The following is an 18,561-nucleotide window of genomic DNA, read 5'->3' on the forward strand; positions in this document are numbered from 1 at the left end:
TTTGCAAATAAACGGTTTTTTTAAATGAAACAAAATTTTGGGGGGGGGGAATTGTGTTATATGATCTCGGCAGGCACTCCCAGTCACCAGTCTAGCTGCCGAATTCTGGATTAGTTGCAGTTTCCGGGTCACCTTCAAAGGTAGCCCCACGTAGAGCGCATTGCGGTAGTCCAAGCAGGAGATGACCAGAGCATGCACCACTCTGGCAAAACGGTCCACAGGCTAGATTCTCTTGCAACACATTCTCTTGCCCTTCAGAAGAGAAGGACATCCCTTCCTTCTCTATCCCTTCCTCTTTGAGCTTCCATATCTCCTGGAAACCTTGCCCTTGGTCTTCAGGATTCCCTATTACGGACACTCCTATCTCTCAGTTGCTGGATCAAAACAATTTTAAATGTAATCACTCTATTTTGGAGTTATTATGTTTACTGCATTTGTCAGACACTTTTTCTTAGTGGAAAAAAAAGAGTCTCAGAGCAACCTAACCAGATAAACTAAAACACCTAATAATTAATTAAATAATTAAAAACACCTAAAATGCTCATCCGGCAGCATCCATGCTTTTATCTTGTATTTATTTGTTGTTGTTTAGTTGTTTAGTCGATTAGGACTCTTTGTGACCCCATGGACCAGAGCACGCCAGGCACTCCTGTCTTCCACTGCCTCCCGCAGTTTGGTCAGACTCATGCTGGTAGCTTCGAGAACACTGTCCAAGCTTCTCCTTGTGCCCTCCATCTTTCCCAACATCAGGGTCTTTTCCAGGGAGTCTTCTCTTCTCGTGAGGTGGCCAAAGTATTGGAGCCTCAGCTTCAGGATCTGTCCTTCCAGTGAGCACTCAGGGCTGATTTCCTTCAGAATGGAGAGGTCTGATCTTCTTGCAGTCCATGGGACTCTCAAGAGTCTTCTCCAGCACCCTAATTCAAAAGCATCCATTCTTCGGCGATCAGCCTTCTTTATGGATCTTGTATTTATAGTTTGCTTTTATTTTTATTTTATCCCAGAACTGCCCTGAGATCTTTTGATGAGAGATGGCATATAAATCTAATTGAAAAATATAAAAAATAAAATTGGTTAAAAAAAATCCTAACCCACCTGATTAAAAGATGAGCAGCACCATAGAAGGCACCGGCTTGGGGGGGGGGGGGAACACATTTGGTGTCTGAAATACTTTCATCACATGATGAAAGGTTAGCTACTAGAGATAAGGCAATCAGTTAATCAGGGCTGGATTTAGAAGAAGAGAGGCCCTGGGCTGCTCCACTTGTGAGGCCCCTCCCCACCCTCACAGCTAAAAGATAATGAAAGAGTGTTATAAACAGTACTGAATGAAGACAAGGATGCTCAAGGGTATTTAAAATTCTGCAATTCTCAATTTCTCCTCCAAAGGACATAAGATGTTATTGTTAAACGCCATGGTGATTTTTTAAAAATGAAAAAAAATTAACACTGAAAAACTTTTGCAGTACCTGAACTTCGTAAACCTTTTGAGGAAGAAGCATTATTTTTTAGGAAAATGAAGTTGCAATGTCATTCTTTAAAAAAACCACACACCTTGAGTTTACAAATTATATTGCCTGGGAAGTGTAAATAATATGATCATGATTAGCTGACAGTGTGGCACTTCTAGAATTTACTTTACGTTAAAACAAAAAAAAAATCCTTCCAGTAGCACCTTACTTTACGTTGTCATTAAAAAGTCAGTTTTAAAATACATATTAAGAAGTAAACTACAACCATCAAATACAGTAAGGCTAAAATGTTTTCCTCTCCTAGCCTTCCTCATAGGAAAATCTTCATCAAAATTTGTTTGTCTAAGTTTGTCACTTTCAGTATACAGAATGCTCAGTGTGGACAACCTTTCTTGAGACATTGTGGCCCTTAATTGATTTTTAATTCTTTTGAGTCTTGAAAAAAATCCTCTCTCCTGAGCAGCAAGTGACCATAGGGCTAAGAAATAGCTGCAAGATTGCTTCCACATTAGGAAAGGACACCTGGTGTTTTCCCTTGTATATAATTTGATAAAGATGAGACAGAGACTTCTCTGCTGTTTACAATCCAGGGGTATATAAGATTTCTGAAATAAAGTTTCCTGCAATGCAGGAATCAGAATTCGATCCTTTGCAGCCCTTTCAACTCTGCAGTTCTGTAATTCTGTGCGATATATATATATATAAGACATTGCATATATAAATTGCAATTTCAGCTGAATTTGCGGGAACCACTTGAAGCATTCCTTGTGTTGAGCCATTTCCATTGCTTTTGTTTATTTCCTCATTGCAAACAGCTGAAAGTCTGTAAATGTTGATAATCAACTTGATTTTCAGTGGGTGGTTGAATAATTATAATTGCTACTGTAGATACATGCATATAGATTACATAGGTTTTGCCAGCCTTGGCTTCTTTCCTCTCCACCCCACCCCTTTTACATTTGCAAATGAAGCCAATCAAGCCAGGTAATTGCCCAGGGCATTCCCCATTGATAAGCAGATGAAGGTGAGGCTGGTGACCTACTTTTCTGCCCTCAAAGTCAAAGACTTGTTGCCATCCAGACCCCCAGGGGTCAAGTTAGTGATTAATTGGATTAGTTCAGTTTCACAGCCATAGCCTCACAGCTTTTGCCAACCTGGGAGTCCTTTTAAGTTTACAGATAGGTAGCCGTGTTGGTCTGCCATAGTCAAAACAAAAAAATATTCCTTCCAGTAGCTCCTACTGGAAGGAATATTTTTTTCTTTTAAGTTTAGTCAGGAGTGTGTCTGGATATAACTGAAGATTCTTTCTACCCTCTGCAAGGCAGGGTGTGTTTGAAGTTTCAACACTCCAGGTGTTACAAGTCACAAGAACATTATTTTATTCTTCTTGTAAACCACTCTGAGAGGTTTTTGTGTCGAACAAGCAGTATATAAATTGAGAAATTGAGAATTGGAGAAATGAATCATTTTGCCATTTCTGGGGCTTACAGACTGCCTTTTATACATCAGTGTAGAGGTATACAAATTAAAAATGAAATGAAATATTTCCTTTTAGTTTTGTAAAGGAATGTTAACAGAGAATATTTATTCAACACACACATTAAATAAACAATGGCATTTTTCACTGACCTGGCTGCATTTGGAAATATTTAATATAGAGGTCAATTTCATGTAGGTGCATATATGGGCATCTTAGAGGGCTTGTATTTATGCTTACTGTATCCATAATGTGAACTGATGGTGACATTCCATTATTCATGTATTATTATTATTATTATTATTATTATTATTATTATTATTATTTCTTTGTGGAATTTGCAATTATTTATTTTTCATGCAAATAAATCACCTTCCTGAGAAATTGTATGAGCAGAGGCAATAAATATACAAACAAATATCAGAAGCACAAACACACATAAGAAGGCAGGAAGAATCATAGAATTGTAGAGTTGGAAGAGACCCCAGGGGGTCATCTAGCCCAACACCCTGCAATGCAGGAATGCCTGCTGGATCAGGCCAGTGGCCTATCTAGTTTTCACGGTGGAAGCCCGCAACCAGGAACTAAGTTTGTTTGTCATTGGCATCCGTCTAACTCGAAAGACAATGGAGTGGCCTTGCAGGGGTGAAGTCAAACTGCTGCAATAGCAGCACTGAAGTGACCTCCCAAAGCAGCATCTGTGCACACGCGGGTTGATTTCGGTGCTTCTGTGCATGCGCAAAGTGCAATTTAGCGCTTCTGCGCATGTACAACCGCCGAAACCCGGAAGTCACCTGTTCCGGTACTTCCAGGTTCCGGTGGTCTGCAACCCGAAAAAACGCAACCTGAAGCGGCTGTAACCCGAGGTATGACTATAATAACAATATGATTCTAAGGTTTGTCCACTGTGTGAGCTATTTTATGCTTAGTGACAGAGTCACTGTGGCTGAAGCTTCTGACTTAAACTTCAGCTTAGTTGGTAGAGCTCCAGGCGTCAGCAAACTTTTTCAGCAGGGGGCCGGTCCACTGTCCCTCAGACCTTGTGGGGGGCCGGACTATATTTTGGAAAAAAAATATGAATGAATTCCTATGCCCCACAAATAACCCAGAGATGCATTTTAAATAAAAGCACACATTTTACTCATGTAAAAACACGCTGATTCCCAGGCCGGATTTAGAAGGCGATGGGGCCTGATCCAGCCCCCGGGCCTTAGTTTGCCTACCCATGCTCTAGACTCTTAATCTCAGGGTTTTGGGTTCAAGCTCCATCTAAGGCAAAAGATTCCTGCATTGCAGTGGGTTTGACTAGATGACCCTAATGGTCCCTTCCAACTCTGCAATTCTTAGTAAGAGCAGTTCAACAGCGGACTACCTGGGAATGTTATGGATTGCTTCCATGGAGGTTTATAAGCAGAGGCTGGATGGCCCTCTGTCATGGATGCTTCAGCTGTAAAGGTAAAAGGTAAAGGGACCCCTGACCGTTAGGTCCAGTCGTGACCGACTCTGGGGTTGCGACGCTCATCTCACTTTACTGGCCGACGGAGCCGGCGTACAGCTTCTGCGTCATGTGGCCAGCATGACTAAGCCGCTTCTGGCGAACCAGAGCAGCGCACGGAAACGCCGTTTACCTTCCCGCCGGAGCGGTACCTATTTATCTACTTGCACTTTGACGTGCTTTCGAACTGCTAGGTTGGCAGGAGCAGGGACCGAGCAACGGGAGCTCACCCCGTCGCGGGGATTCGAACTGCCAACCTTCTGATCGGCAAGCCTTGGCCTCAGTGGTTTTTAGACCACAGCTGAGATTCCTACATTGCAGTGGGTTGGACTAGATGACCCTTGGTGACCCCTTCCGATTCTATGATTGAAAGAGCCAGGGGGTAGTGCAGGACCTGGGTTCAAATCCTCACTCTCAGCCCTACCTACTTCACAGGGTTGTTGTTGGTGATTAAATGTGAAAAGCCCTGCATGCCAACTTTTTTGCTTCTTGGTGGAAAAGGCAGGAAATAAATAAATAAAATAAAATAAAATAAAATAAAATAAAATAAAATAAAATAATAAATAAAGACAGACCCCCCCCCAAGTGCGGTCTGCAAATGGTACCTGAGCCCAACACCCCTCTCCCCATCTGCAATTCCTGGCAACTGACATTCACAGAATCATCGGATTGCAGCGTTGGAACCAAAGGCTCATCTAATTCACCCCCCTACAAGAAGCTCCTTGGATGGGAAAAAAAAGAGAAGTGAATTAGATAAATGCAATAAACAAACAGTACAAAAAATAAAAAAACGTGCTCAGGATATGAAAACTAGCCGGAGGCGTTAAACTCTCTCAATTCTCCCGCTTTGATCCGAACAAGGTCAAAGCTCTCCATTCCGTGGTTGGGGGTGGGGGTAGGAGAGGGGGCGACGACTTGGGAGGTCGCCACGCCTCCTGCCCTGCAACGACCCCACCCTTCTTTTCGGCAGCCGTGACTATTTATACCCTTAGTTTGCAAAGCTTTCTCACACGCGTTTGCGGGGTCGAGGAGAGATCGCTGTCTTTTCTTCTCTGGGGAACGTGTGGATTACTGTACTGGAAATCATCCGGCTTCCAGCAGCGCCCCTTTGGCTACAGAGAGTAGGATCGTCTGCCTAAAACCCTGAGGTTGGTTCCTTTTTACAATTGCTATGAAGTCTTTTTTCCTCAAATTGCCCACGCAGCCAAATTTAGCTTAAACCGCTCGGTTGTGCTGGGTTTAAGCGAAACAGGGCTGCAGCGGCGATTTGAGAAACACAATTGCGCACTGTAAACACGTTAACGCATTGGCAGGATTTTAAGAACACTTGTAATTTTAGTAATAACAAATTTAGTTGGTCTCTAAGGTGCTACTACTGGAGGGATTTTTTATTATTATTATTTTGCTTCGACTACGGCAGACCAACACGGCTACCTACCTGTAACTTGTAATTTTAGGGACACTATAGAAAATCTGAAGGAAAAATAAGATATGCAGTAGAAAAAAATATGGTAAAGGAACCAGGAGAGGGGGGGAGGAAAGTCACGGGATTCAGGGAATCCCGGGGGGGCGGGCGGTTTAATATTGCTTTAGTATATTTTTGTATTTTTCATTTTTGTTACTGTGTGTTTTTATTCTGTATAAAACCTAGTAAAATGTTATATATTTTCGCATTACGAAAGGTAGTCCAAAACATACAGAGGGCAAGCCGATGCAGTTATTTGAAATTATGTTCTGCAAATAACAGCATCGGCTTGCCCTTTCGATGACTGCGACTACCTTTCGTAATGCGAAACCTCCAGAGGTCTAGCAACTTGGCGTGCGCTCCCGTTGACGCAGGGATTTGCTCCCGGGAAAAGCGGAGTGTGTGTGGCTCTGTCCCAATTGATAGATCCGATCTTTAAAAATCAAATAGAGATGGGAGTAGCGGGATTGGGGGCCTGGACAGAGAGGTGAGTTTTCTGAAAACTTTTGCCGGCAACCAGAAACTCTTTTCTCTCTCTCCCGACACCGCCGTCGCCAAAAAGGGATGTTTGGCACGTTGGGGAACCAGGGGCGGACTGCATTGCAAGAAGGGTCAGTGGCGCAGCATATGCCGTCGCTGCCCAGGGCAGGCGCGTTCCCAAGGGGCGCGGGGGGCGCGCTCCGAGGAGCGCGGAGAGTGCGCTCCCAGGCGCGGGATAGCCGCGCGCGCGCACCCACCGATCCGGCTTCCTTCCCGCTCTCTCCCTTGCTTGCTTGCCTGCCTCCTCCAGCTCTGAGCGCGGGGCAATTGCGCACCGCCTGCCCGTGACTCCCGCGCCTACAGTCAGGGGAAGGCGAGAGCTGCTGCTGCTGCGCGCTCCCGGCTGGGGAAGGCAGGCAAGCAAGCAGGACGGGAAGGAGACGCGCGCGCACCCATCAATCCGGCTTCCTTCCCGCTCTCTCCCCTGCTTGCTTGCCTGCCTCCTCCAGCCCTGAGCGCGGGGCAATTGCGCACCGCCTGCCCGTGACTCACGCGGCTACAGTTCAGGGGAAGGCGAGAGCTGCTGCTGCTGCGCGCTCCCGGCTGGAGAAGGCAGGCAAGCAAGCAAGCAAGCAGGGGAGAGGACGGGAAGGAAACGGGCAAAGCGGCACAGCAGCAAGAAGCTGTAAAAATGTGCGTTTGGAAAGCGGGGAGGTGCGCACAAATGCGAAAGCCCTGGGGAAAAATTTGTCTGCAATCACGGGCTTATTCAGGATTTTTGTTTGCTATGCGTTTTTCTTGCTTGGGTTCGGGCAGCTGCCCCCCCCCCCCACGCCGGCTGCGCCCATGCATGCAAAAGATTGTGAGGTTGAAAAGGAAATGCTTCAGGGAAACCTCTGCACAACGACAGCCCTTCGGCCCCCCCTCGCTCATGCACGCCACCTATCTAGGCTCTGTTTCTCGCTCTTTGAAATCTTAAGACATGGGCAGGCAAACTTAAGGCCCAATTGCCTTCTAAATGCGGTCCCGGAATCGGCGTATTTTTACATGAGTAGAATGCGCAGTTTTATTTAAAATGCATCTCTGGGTTATTTGTGGGGCATAGGAATTCGTTCATTCCCTCCCCCCCCAAATATAGTCTCCCCCCCCCCAGGGTCTGAGGGACAGTGGACCGGTCCCCTGCTGAAAAGGTTTGCTGACCCCTCTCTTAAGATGTTCTGCCCTTGAACCCGGAGAAACCCCTTTTGCAACCCGTTGGGAGAAAACTGAATGGGCAACTTTCAATTAGAAGCAGGGAAGAGCTTTGCTCCCACCTCCCTTTAGAGCTATTTCATAGTCAACTCCCCCTCCATCAAAGGCATGAACCCTTCTCATGATACTATATTCCCATCCTGACTTTTAAACATGCTAGTGTCCATTTTTATTACTCCAGTTTGTATCCAACTAAGAACAAGTAGTTCTTGGGTTTCTTAATTCCAGCAGGTCTCCTCTGAGTAAACCTGCTGAAATTAAGAAACCTATGAACTTCTGTGGGGCCTACTCTGAGTAGGACTAGCATTGGGCACAACGCCATATTTTTACGTTAGCTGCAAATTGCTTTGGCACTATTATTATTTATTGCGTAATGGGAGGTTATGTGTGCCTGTGTGTGTAAGTGTAAACACAAAATATATACACAGCTCGAGTGTGTAAAACAAACTAACTTGTAGAGGTACCTTGGTTTACAACCATAATCTGCTCCGGAGGTCTGTTTGTAAACCAAAACAGGTTGTAATCCAAGGCATGCTTTCGCCAATGGGGCCTCCAAATTTTTTTCCTCGTAATAATAAAAAAAGGGTTGTAATCCAAAAAAAGGTTGCAAACTGGGACACGCACTTCTGGGTTTGACGTGTTTGTAATCCAAAACGTATGCAAACCAGACTGTTTGCAAACCCAGGTACCACTGTAGTTAAAAGCAAATATTGAAAACATTCAGAGGATTAAAATCCAGGGCAGTTAGTAAGAAAGGAAACACTTCTACATGTCAGGATTACATGGTGTGTTACAGAAATTAATGGAAAAATTCTAAAAATTTGTTGCCCCCCCCCCCCCCCCGCTAAATGCATTACACATAAAGTTAAGGGAGAAAAAGAGATGTTCAACAAATGGTTTTCCTCTGAGGTAAAGTTAAATTAGCTCTAGAAATGTACTGCAAAAAACCAGTCATTTTTATCTTTCTTTATTAAAAAAATAAATGTCTGGATAGGCTTGCCTAAACAAAAATGTTTTAAGTGGGTGCTGAGAATAATACAGCGAGGATGCCTGTTTGGTGTCAATAGACAGGCAGTTCCAAAGTTTAGGTGTTACCACACACTGCATCAACTTAGCACCTCTTTTTGCTCACCTGTATTTAAATTGTTCTATGTATATTTTTGGGAGGGGCCATTGGTCAGTCTCATCTGGGGTGCAGTTGTCTGGGGTTGCAGGGGGCGACTGGGTGGTAGACCCATTACGTTTTGGGGAGCAGGGTCCCTAAGACAGCATCCCAGGAGCCCCAAAAGCGACTTCTGCCTCACCACTGCAAAGTGCTGGTGCTATTTGTCCTCTTAGTAGCTAAATAGGTGCTTATACGCAGACTCACTGCAAAACATGGTCTGGAGCTTCATTAACTGCAAACCCTGAAATTTGGGGGCCCCTCCAAACTGGTGCCAAAGTTTTGCAATCCTTTCTCACTGCCCCTGAACCGTTTAATTGACTTGCCCCTGGTTCATAGTAATACATCAAACTGGGATCGCTAGAACAGGCATAGGCAAACTCGGCCCTCCAGATGTTTTGGACATCGGGTTTATTTGTTTAGATTTACAGATTATAGCCATCATCCCTGACCGCTGGTCCTGCTAACTAGGGATCATGGGAGTTATAAGTTCTGTGTTTTTAAAAAATGTTCTTTTTTCACATCCAGACACTTAATAATGTTACGCCATTCTAAATTTCAATCACACCACAGTTGCCTGTTCTGTAATGTGAAAGGAAGGTTAGAAATGTAGATCCTGCCTTGTTTAGTGTTGTAGCACCTACTCTACTTGCCTTCTGATCAAGCGCTTTTACGGCTTAGAAGTTGAGGGAATTTTAATAAGTTTTAGGTTTTTCAAAAAAACGTTTCAAAATACAATGGGGTTCCCTCCCTTGATGTTACAGTATTATCTTTTTTAAATTGATTTGAGGCTTTTAAAAAGCACACACAAAAAACCCAAGCGGTATAGAAATTCTATGAAATAAATTAATGCTATATTTCCAATAGTTTCTGAAACAGTGCCATGACCACACATGTTTCCTATTTCTGATGTGAGGCTTTTGCTTGTGGAAGGAAGTGCAGCAACAGGAAAAATTTGTGTGTGTGTGTGGGGGGGGAAACACATGGTTTGGAGAAGAGTAAGTGACAAACTTGCAGAGAATAAAATCAACTTTTCTGCAAATCATCTGCATCTTGTTGTGAGTTGTAATCCCTATGAGGTCCAAAAGACCTTGGGGATCAGTACAGAACCTGCGGGTTCTGACTTGGGAAATAAGGATCTTCCAGCAACTTGGATGAATCCAAAAACTACAGTGCACATTTAAGCTCATACAAATTGCCTTCCATTAAATTTCAATGGGTGCTTCTATTGAAAAGCAGTGATTGATTTTCTCTCTCTTTCTCTCCCTCCAGAAAAAACTAGACTTTGCTGGATTGCATCACAGTGACGGCCTCTTGCACAATGGGCAACCTGCAGAATAAGATGGAGAGGACAAACGAAAGGAACTGGTTGGGACCACAGTTCAGCATGAAAGAGGCATGGAGTGGTTCCCAAAACCCTATGGAAGAATCTCCACTGGAGCCTTCCCAAGAGGATGATAAGAATTTCGTCCTGGCATTGGAGAGCAGCATGGAAGAAGAGAAGGAACCGTCCAGTTCTGACGTGCTGAACTTGCCGCTTCCAGCGCAAGCAGAAGCACATTGTGTCCAGGTTCCCCTGAACAGCACCCCAGGCGAGGTCCCAAAGCTGCGTAGAAGCAGGCGCCTCCTAAGACAGTCCTCCTCCACGTCCCTTGAGCCAGAGGACACCACCACTATGGAGCCACCAGCAAAAAGGCAGAGGATCTCTTTTGTGTGGAGATACTTCACGACAACAAGTAAATTTGTGGTCCAGTGCCGTGTCTGCCATAGGGCCGTTCGCCTTGGGAGGCCTGATGGTTGCCAACTGGTGGGAACCACTGCAATGCACAGTCACATGATGCGAAAGCACAGAGACGTCCTTGACAAGGCGTCAGAAAGTGGCAAGAGTGCATCTTCCAGGCCTCGAACCCGGTCTGTCTCAGGCACCTTGAGGTCTCACTCCGCTCTTAACGAGGTAGCAGGAAGTGGCCAGATGACACCCTCCAGGCCTCACACTCGGTCCATGTCAGGCAGTTCTAGATTGCAGTCCACTCCGCCGACCTGTGTGGCATGCCAGCCAATGGAAGTCACTTTGCTAGAGAGCAACAGCAGCCAAGATTTTGAGTCCAGAGATGGCAACACTTTGCTGGTACCGGAGGACTGTGCAAAGGAAAGGGCACTACCAGGACTCAAGGAAGGAGGAGCCTCTGGCTTCAAAAGGCCCCAAAAGAACCCACTTCAAAAGGTTGCATGCAACATGGAACCATCAGCCCATCGTGGGGAAACGTCTTTTGTGTGGAAACTCTTCGCCAAGGATGCCAATAGCAAATTTGCGGCCCGTTGCAGTCAAACTGTTAGTCTTGGGAAGCCCAGCGGCTGCCAGCAGGTGGGAACCACCACAATGAACAGCCACCTCATGAAATGGCACAGAGATGTGGCTGACAAGGCCGAAAGAAGCAGCAGTACAACACGCTCCTTCCCTCCTAGGCAGAAAGAAAAGGCAAATGACCGGCTCTGTGGAGGAAAGATGGAAGAGCTAGGCTCTGTGGCAACTGACGCAGGGGAAAGAGCAAGGGTGGCTCCTCACTTTGTCCAGGCGAGGGACAGTGTGGCAGCCTCAAAGAGAACCACACAGGAGATCCTGGGCGAGGAGGACGTCCTTGGCTCTGACGCTCGGCGCCAACGTTTCAGGCATTTCCGCTACCAGGAGGCCGAGGGGCCCCGAGAGGTTTGCAGCCAATTCCACCGCCTCTGCCAACAGTGGCTGAAGCCGAGGAGACTCACCAAGGCTCAGATGCTGGACCTGGTGATCCTGGAGCAGTTCCTGGCTGCCCTCCCCCCGGAGATGCAAAGCTGGGTCAAAGATTGTGGGCCGGAGACCAGCGCCGAGGCAGTGGCCCTGGCTGAAGGTTTTCTCATGAGCCAAGCGGAAGACCAGAAGGAGGCTGAGGTGAGAGACTGTTTTGCTCTGGTAATTCCGAGGCCCTAAAATCCTTTATTTGCATTTGGATTCACTGCCTCGCGAAGTGCTGATCAATCTTCTAGCTGATAAATTAGACCCTCTCAGGTGCTGAGATCTGCAGATGGGGCCCTCTTGGTAGTCCTGCACCCTCAGAGGTTTGGTGGGTGGCAGAAGGCCTTCTCTGTGGTGGCCCCTAAGCTGTGGCACTCCTTCCCCACAGAGGCACATCTGGTACCTACATTATACGGCTTCCAGCGAATGCTGATGACGCTCATTTTTACCCTGGCTTTTGAGGTGTATGCTTTTAGGACTCTCCTTACTTCTATGAATCCAATTTTTGAATTGTTTTTAGTATTGTGCAACCTGCCCTGGGACCTTAGAGTGAAAGGGAGGGTAAATAATAATTATTAATAATGATGATGATACTGTATTGGCCCGAATATAAGCTGCTCCCTTCCTCGCTTTCTCCCTTCCCGGCCTTGGGGGAGAGGACGGGGGACTACGCGTGGGACAGGCACCACTTTGCTGTGCTGCATACTGGATAATTTTTGTAAGGTCGTGAATATAAGCTGCACTTTTAACTTTTCACGGTCGGAATTTGGGGGGAAAGTGCGGCTTATATACGGGCCAATACGGTAATAATAACTTAATACTTGAACATTGATTCATCTTGCGTTATTTAATGGCACCCCTGGCCTTTGCCTGACCTGTTTCCCGTCTCTCTCTCTCTCTCTCTCTCTCTCCCCCACACACTTTCTTGCATGGGTCCCTATCTCAGGCGCAGGAGATGCCATCCACAGCAACCTCACGTTGCATGGAGACAGAGAACACCCTCCCAGGTGCCACCGAGAGGCCGCTCTTCAGGGAGATCAAGCAGGAGGCTGACATGGGCACCACCTTTCTGGGTAAGGACCATAACGGAGCAGGCTTCAACATAGTCTCTCCTTCTCTTGACTATGCCTGGATCCTGTGGTTAAATTACGGAGCCTAAAACGCCTCCCCGTTTTCTTTGTCTTCTCCGTAGGATGTCGAACAACGTTTGGAGACACCGAGATGGCCCCAGAGGTTCCTTCTAGGCCTCCTCCTCTTTGTGGTGGACTGGAAATGGCTTCTGCTCAGTTGGAACAGGTACGGGGTGGGTGGAATCGTTGGGGAGACGGTTGGAATCACCCAGTGAGAGGTGTGGGATTTGATGGGACATCCTCCTTTCAGGCTCCCGTGTCCCTTGAGGAGGTGGCAGTGCATTTCAAAGAGGATGAACGGGCTCTGCTGGATCCGGGCCAGAGAGCGCTGCACAAAGAAGTCATGGAGGAGAATTATGCGAGTCTGGTATCTCTAGGTAAGGCTCCTCCTTGGTTTTGGCTGATAGATCCTGAAAGCAGGAATAGTTGCTGCTCTTTGTATGCGGCAGTGCATTGTGGGAAACGTCACGGCGTGTGACAGTAGCTGACAGGGCCTTTAGTGTGGCAGTCTCCACCCTGCCTTCTTTCAGGCGTCTACATAGCTGTCAACATTTCCTTTTTATTGCGAGGAATCCTATTCGGAATAAGGGAATTTCCCTTTAAAAAAGGGAAACGATGACAGCTATGTCTCTCTTAAAAACTTTAAAAACAAAAAAATTTCCTTCAAGTAGCACCTTAAAGACCAACTAAGTTAGTTCTTGGTATGAGCTTTCGTGTGCATGCACACTTCTTCAGATACACTGAAACAGAAGTTGCCAGATCCTTCTATATAGTGAGAAGGTGGGGAGGGGTATTACTCAGAAGGGTGGTGGGAATGGGTGATTGGCAGATAGCTGTGATGAGCCTGTTGACAACCCTTAACGACTGCAATAGATCTTTAGTTGGTCTTTAAGGTGCTACTGGAAGGAATTTTTTTTGTTTTGACTATGGCAGACCAACACGGCTACCTATCTGTAACTGTTAAAACCTTTACTTTTTAGTTACCTCTTTACAATATGGATTCCCCCCCCCCCTTCAGCCAGCTAGTATCTGTTGCTCTTTTACTGATGTTTGCAAACACGTTTTACAGATATTTATTTTCATTATTTTCAAGTTTATTTATACTTTTCAAATTTCAACATTTCATTAATTTCGCAATCATTTCAACATTTCAAAGTTTGGCTTCCTCCGCCCCCCCCCCCTTCTGCAGTTCCTTAAATTTATTTTTTTAATATCTTCTGCATATCCAAACTCATTTAATTTGCTCATTTAATTATCTACTTTAAATACAAACTCGAATGAAACTGCAGGTTATTGCAGTAATCCTGCCAATGTTTTTATCTGTTTGCAATTTATCTGTAAATATTCACTAAGCCATTTCCATTCTTTTATAAAAAGTTTATCTTGATTTCTTATTCTTCTGGTAAATGTCGCCATTTCTGCATAGTCCATAAGTTTTTGCATCCTTGCTATTGTAGTCGCATACATAAATAAATTTCTATACAATTTAGGTAGTTCTGTCCCTAAATTCCCAAAAGAGAAGGGTTTTTTGTTGTTTTTTTTTACAAAGGTTATTTTGAACATCCTCTTCAATTCATTATATATCATTTCCCAGTAAGCTTACTGGCTTACCATTTTACAGATATTTATTGACAGATTTAATTGAATTTATGCCACGAGCTGCCTTGATATATGCTATGAAAGTGCAAATCAAAAAAATTCAAATAAATAAATAGTCAGTTAAATAAGCTCTGGCCCCATCCAAGCTATACATTTAAGACAGCATTACAGTGGTACCTCGCAAGACGAACGCCTCGCAAGACGGAAAACCCGCTAGACGAAAGGGTTTTCCGTTTCGGAGGCGCTTCGCAAAACGAATTTCCCTATGGGCTTGCTTCGCAAGACGACAGCCCATAGGGAAATCTCCGGGACAGCGGGGAAGCGCAGCGCGTCTTCCCCACTGTCCTCGGACCTCCTCCGAAGGCTGGTGGCGGGGCGGGGACACCTCCTCCCGCCGCCGCCGGGCTTCGGAATGCCTCCCCCCGCCGCCCGCCATCGGGACCATGCCCCGATGCCGGGCGGCGGGCGGGAACGGTCCCCGCCGCCGGCGTTTAAAAGCACTCTGGGGAAAGCAGCAAAGCGTGGCGCGCTTTGTTGCTTTCCCCGGAGTGCTTTTAAACGCGGGCGGCTGGGAGGGAATCCCTTGGACCCTCGCCGGACTTCAAAAGAGCTGCGAGAAGTCCGGGGGGGTCCAAGGGATTCCCTCACCGCCGCCCACCTTTAAAAGCACTCCGGGGAAAGCAGCAAAGCGCGGCGCGCTTTGTTGCTTTCCCCGGAGTGCTTTTAAACGCGGGCGGCTGGGAGGGAATCCCTTGGACCCTCGCCGGACTTCAAAAGAGCTTCGGGAAGTCCGGCGGGAGTCCAAGGGATTCCCTCACCGCCGCCCACCTTTAGAAGCGCTCGGGGAAAGCAGCGCGCTTCGCTGCTTTCCCCAGAGTACTTTTAAACACAGGCGGCAGTGAGGGAATCCCTTGGACCCCCTCCGGACTTCCCGCAGATCTTTTGAAGTCCGGTGGGGGGAGAAGGGCTTTTCTTCCTACCGCCAGCCTTCAGAACAGCCTTCTGAAGGCTGGCGGTGGGAAGAAAAGCCCTTGTCCCCCCCACCCAGCCTTCAGAAGAGGTCGGGGGACAGACTGTCCCCGGACCTGGTCTGAAGGCGGTTTCCATAGGAACGCATTGATTTTCAATGCATTCCTATGGGGAACCGTGCTTCGCAAGACGAAAAACTCGCAAGAAGAAAAAACTCGTGGAACGAATTAATTTCGTCTTGCGAGGCACCACTGTATACCATTACCCAGGCCTATGGCTATTAAATAATCTATGATCTGTAAAAGTGTGGGGACTATTATTATAATTAGGTTGTCTGTCAGAATGCTCTTTATTATGTTTTTGTCATTGATGCTGCGTAATGTGTTTTAATGTTGTACACCGCCCTAACAATATCTTCTTTCTCTCAAAAAAGGACTACCAGTTTCCAGATCTGACATCGCTTTGCAGAAAGAATGGGAAAATGCATTCACTGAGGGCTCTGAAGAAGAGGAGAAATTAGCAGGTAGGAGCTGAATTGACATAGGACTCCCTGCATTTTTGGCCTAGCAAGCTATGCAAACACCTGGCAGACATTTTTATTTCTGTGTGACCAGACTCCCGTGCCCTCCTTAATTCAGCTGGTGGGCACCAGAGGCAGGCAGGGCCTTTTTGGTAGTGTCTCCTGCACTCTGGAATTCATTTCTGAAAGATATACAACAGGGGCTCCCCTCAGTTTAAGAAAGTCTTTATAAAGGCTTACCTGTTTTCTCTTACCTGTAACTGAATGCTGAAGACGTAGCTCTCTACCCTGGCCTTGAGACCTGAGACATGTTTTGAGAGCCCGCCCCTTTCCCAGGACTGTAATTTTCAAAATTCTTTTTAAAATTACAAATTTATTTAATTTATGCTACTTATTTCACACACAAAAATACTTAGCAATTGATTATAGAAAAACCTCAAAGCAAGGCACATGTTGTATCATCGAACTACAGCTATTTCCTTGCAGGATTTGGGTTGTGCTTCAGAGTTAAAACAGAAATCAAGGGTAAATTCAAATCATTAAAAATGGTAATAAACTACAAACACACCAGTATTCTAGATATCTGGGTAGACTTGCCTGAGCAAAAAACGGTTTTAGCAGGCACCAAAAAGAGTACAGTGAAGGCACAATATGCAGGGAGTTCCGAAGTATAGAGACTGCCATACTAAAATATCAATTTCCCCAAAATGCGGAACATATTATGTGGCATGTGCAACAGTATCAGTTATTATTTCCTTTTCACCATCAGAGGCTGTTTGATGGAATTGAAAGGGATCTGCCTCCCCACTTAATATTTTCTGCTTTTATTTGATTTCATTGAGTTTCCTTCCGGATTTGAGGACCTGTTCCTGATTTCTCTCTCGATTCTTTCAGGCGATGGGAGTGATAGTGATGAAGAAAACCGTCCTCAAAGAAAGAAAACTGAACAAAAGCAGAAGAAGCGCTTGACTTCTGTAGGGGCTGGCTTCCGTGAAGTTCCAATACTGGCAGAACGTCATGCGGGAAACGAAAGGAATATTGAGAATGGAGAGACACTGTTGATGTGCTCAGAGTGTGGAAAGGGTTTCATTGGCTGGAAGAACCTTACTAAACATCAGAGAATCCACATGGGAGAAAAACCACATGAATATTCAGAGAACAGGAAGCCATTCTCTCGCAGCTCAGACCAGGGATTCCATGTTGGCACAAAGCCCTATAAATGCTCAGAGTGTGGAAAGAGCTTTGTTCAGAGCACGTACCTGCGAGTGCATAAAAGAATTCACACAGGGGAGAAGCCGTACAAATGCTTCGAGTGCGGAAAGAGCTTCGTCTGGAGCGGAAACCTCAACAGGCACCACAGAATCCACACAGGGGAGAAGCCGTATCAATGTTCCCAGTGTGAGAAGAGTTTCCGTCACAGATCAAGTCTTAAACTTCACCAGAGAATTCACGGAGGTGAACGCACTTTATAAACATCGAGGTTTTGGTGGAATACATACGTTAATTCGCATTACAAAACTTGCACTTGGGAGAAACTCAACGGCCCTCCAGCTGTTTTGGGACTACACTTCCCATCATCCCTGACCACTGGTCCTGTTAACTAGGGATGATGGGAGTTGTAGTTCCAAAATACCTGGGGGGCCAAGTTTGCCTATGCCTGGATAGTGGAGCGTGGATATTCTGGTATCCCTTCAGGAGAAAGCACATGAATAATTACAGCAACCTTCACAATCTGATGCCCTCCAAATGTTTTGGACTACAATTCTCATCGGCCGCGTGCATCACAGCCACTGGGTTCCCCCAAAGAACATGGGTGGTGTTTGGTATTTTGTAGCAAAAATCCACCTTCCCACCAAAATACAGAACAACCACATAGGATTTGCACCAACCTGGAGCTACGATACTTTTATCACTGTCCCGTTGTGTTTGAAAGGAACTATTGGACAGCACTTTGATTGACTTGTTTATTTCTAGAGTCACGTTTTCCCCTCATTATGACCTACTGGCATTGCATTGCAGTAGGATGTGAGGTTTTTCATCGTTTCTGCGGCTCCTGGGCTGCCTCAGGTGTAGCAGTGCAGAAAGGCGAGCCTACTAAACCACAAATGCAATGCAATGAGCTCTTTCTGCTTAGTTTTGTACACAGCACACACATTTTGATAAATAACAACCTTTTGCATTGCCTTGGCGACATTTGAAAATATGTCCTAGAGATGCCAGTTTTGTGCGGATGCCTTTTGGATATCTAGACTGGATTTGGAACACATCAAAGAAGAGTTTCAGTTAAATGTGTTGTAAATTTAAACAGGGAAATCCGGGAGGGAAAGATGGGACTCCACAGCGCCATCTGGTGGCACAGTGTTATATTGCATACACAACACTTTTTCTTTACTAGCCTAGCCGAGTCCTTAATGTGATGAGCACTATGTATATAATGTGTTATGTGTATTCTTATTTTGTTACTATTTGTATTTGTTATATAAGGTTATTTTTTATCTGTTGAATTTGCAAATAAACAGTTTTTTTAAATGAAACAAAATTTGGGGGGGGGGGGAATTGTGTTATATGATCTCGGCAGGCACTCCCAGTCACCAGTCTAGCTGCCGAATTCTGGATTAGTTGCAGTTTCCGGGTCACCTTCAAAGGTAGCCCCACGTAGAGCGCATTGCGGTAGTCCAAGCAGGAGAGGACCAGAGCATGCACCACTCTGGCAAAACGGTCCACAGGCTAGATTCTCTTGCAACACATTCTCTTGCCCTTCAGAAGAGAAG

At 45.8% G+C, this 18,561-nt stretch overlaps 1 protein-coding gene across 1 annotated transcript; it reads left to right on the forward strand.

Moving 5' to 3' along the window:
- Window positions 1-10,075: 10,075 nt before the first annotated feature.
- Window positions 10,076-18,294, forward strand: LOC144326615 (uncharacterized). Its single transcript, XM_077923120.1, has 6 exons — window positions 10,076-11,728; window positions 12,519-12,645; window positions 12,765-12,868; window positions 12,953-13,079; window positions 15,704-15,793; window positions 16,685-18,294. Exons 1-6 carry the CDS (start codon window positions 10,121-10,123, stop codon window positions 17,260-17,262), a joined length of 2,634 nt encoding a protein of 877 aa, XP_077779246.1. The 5' UTR covers window positions 10,076-10,120; the 3' UTR covers window positions 17,263-18,294.
- The last annotated feature ends 267 nt before the right edge of the window (window positions 18,295-18,561 follow it).

The sequence above is a fragment of the Podarcis muralis genome, chromosome 2, assembly GCF_964188315.1.
Source record: "Podarcis muralis chromosome 2, rPodMur119.hap1.1, whole genome shotgun sequence".
Taxonomy (NCBI): domain Eukaryota; kingdom Metazoa; phylum Chordata; class Lepidosauria; order Squamata; family Lacertidae; genus Podarcis; species Podarcis muralis.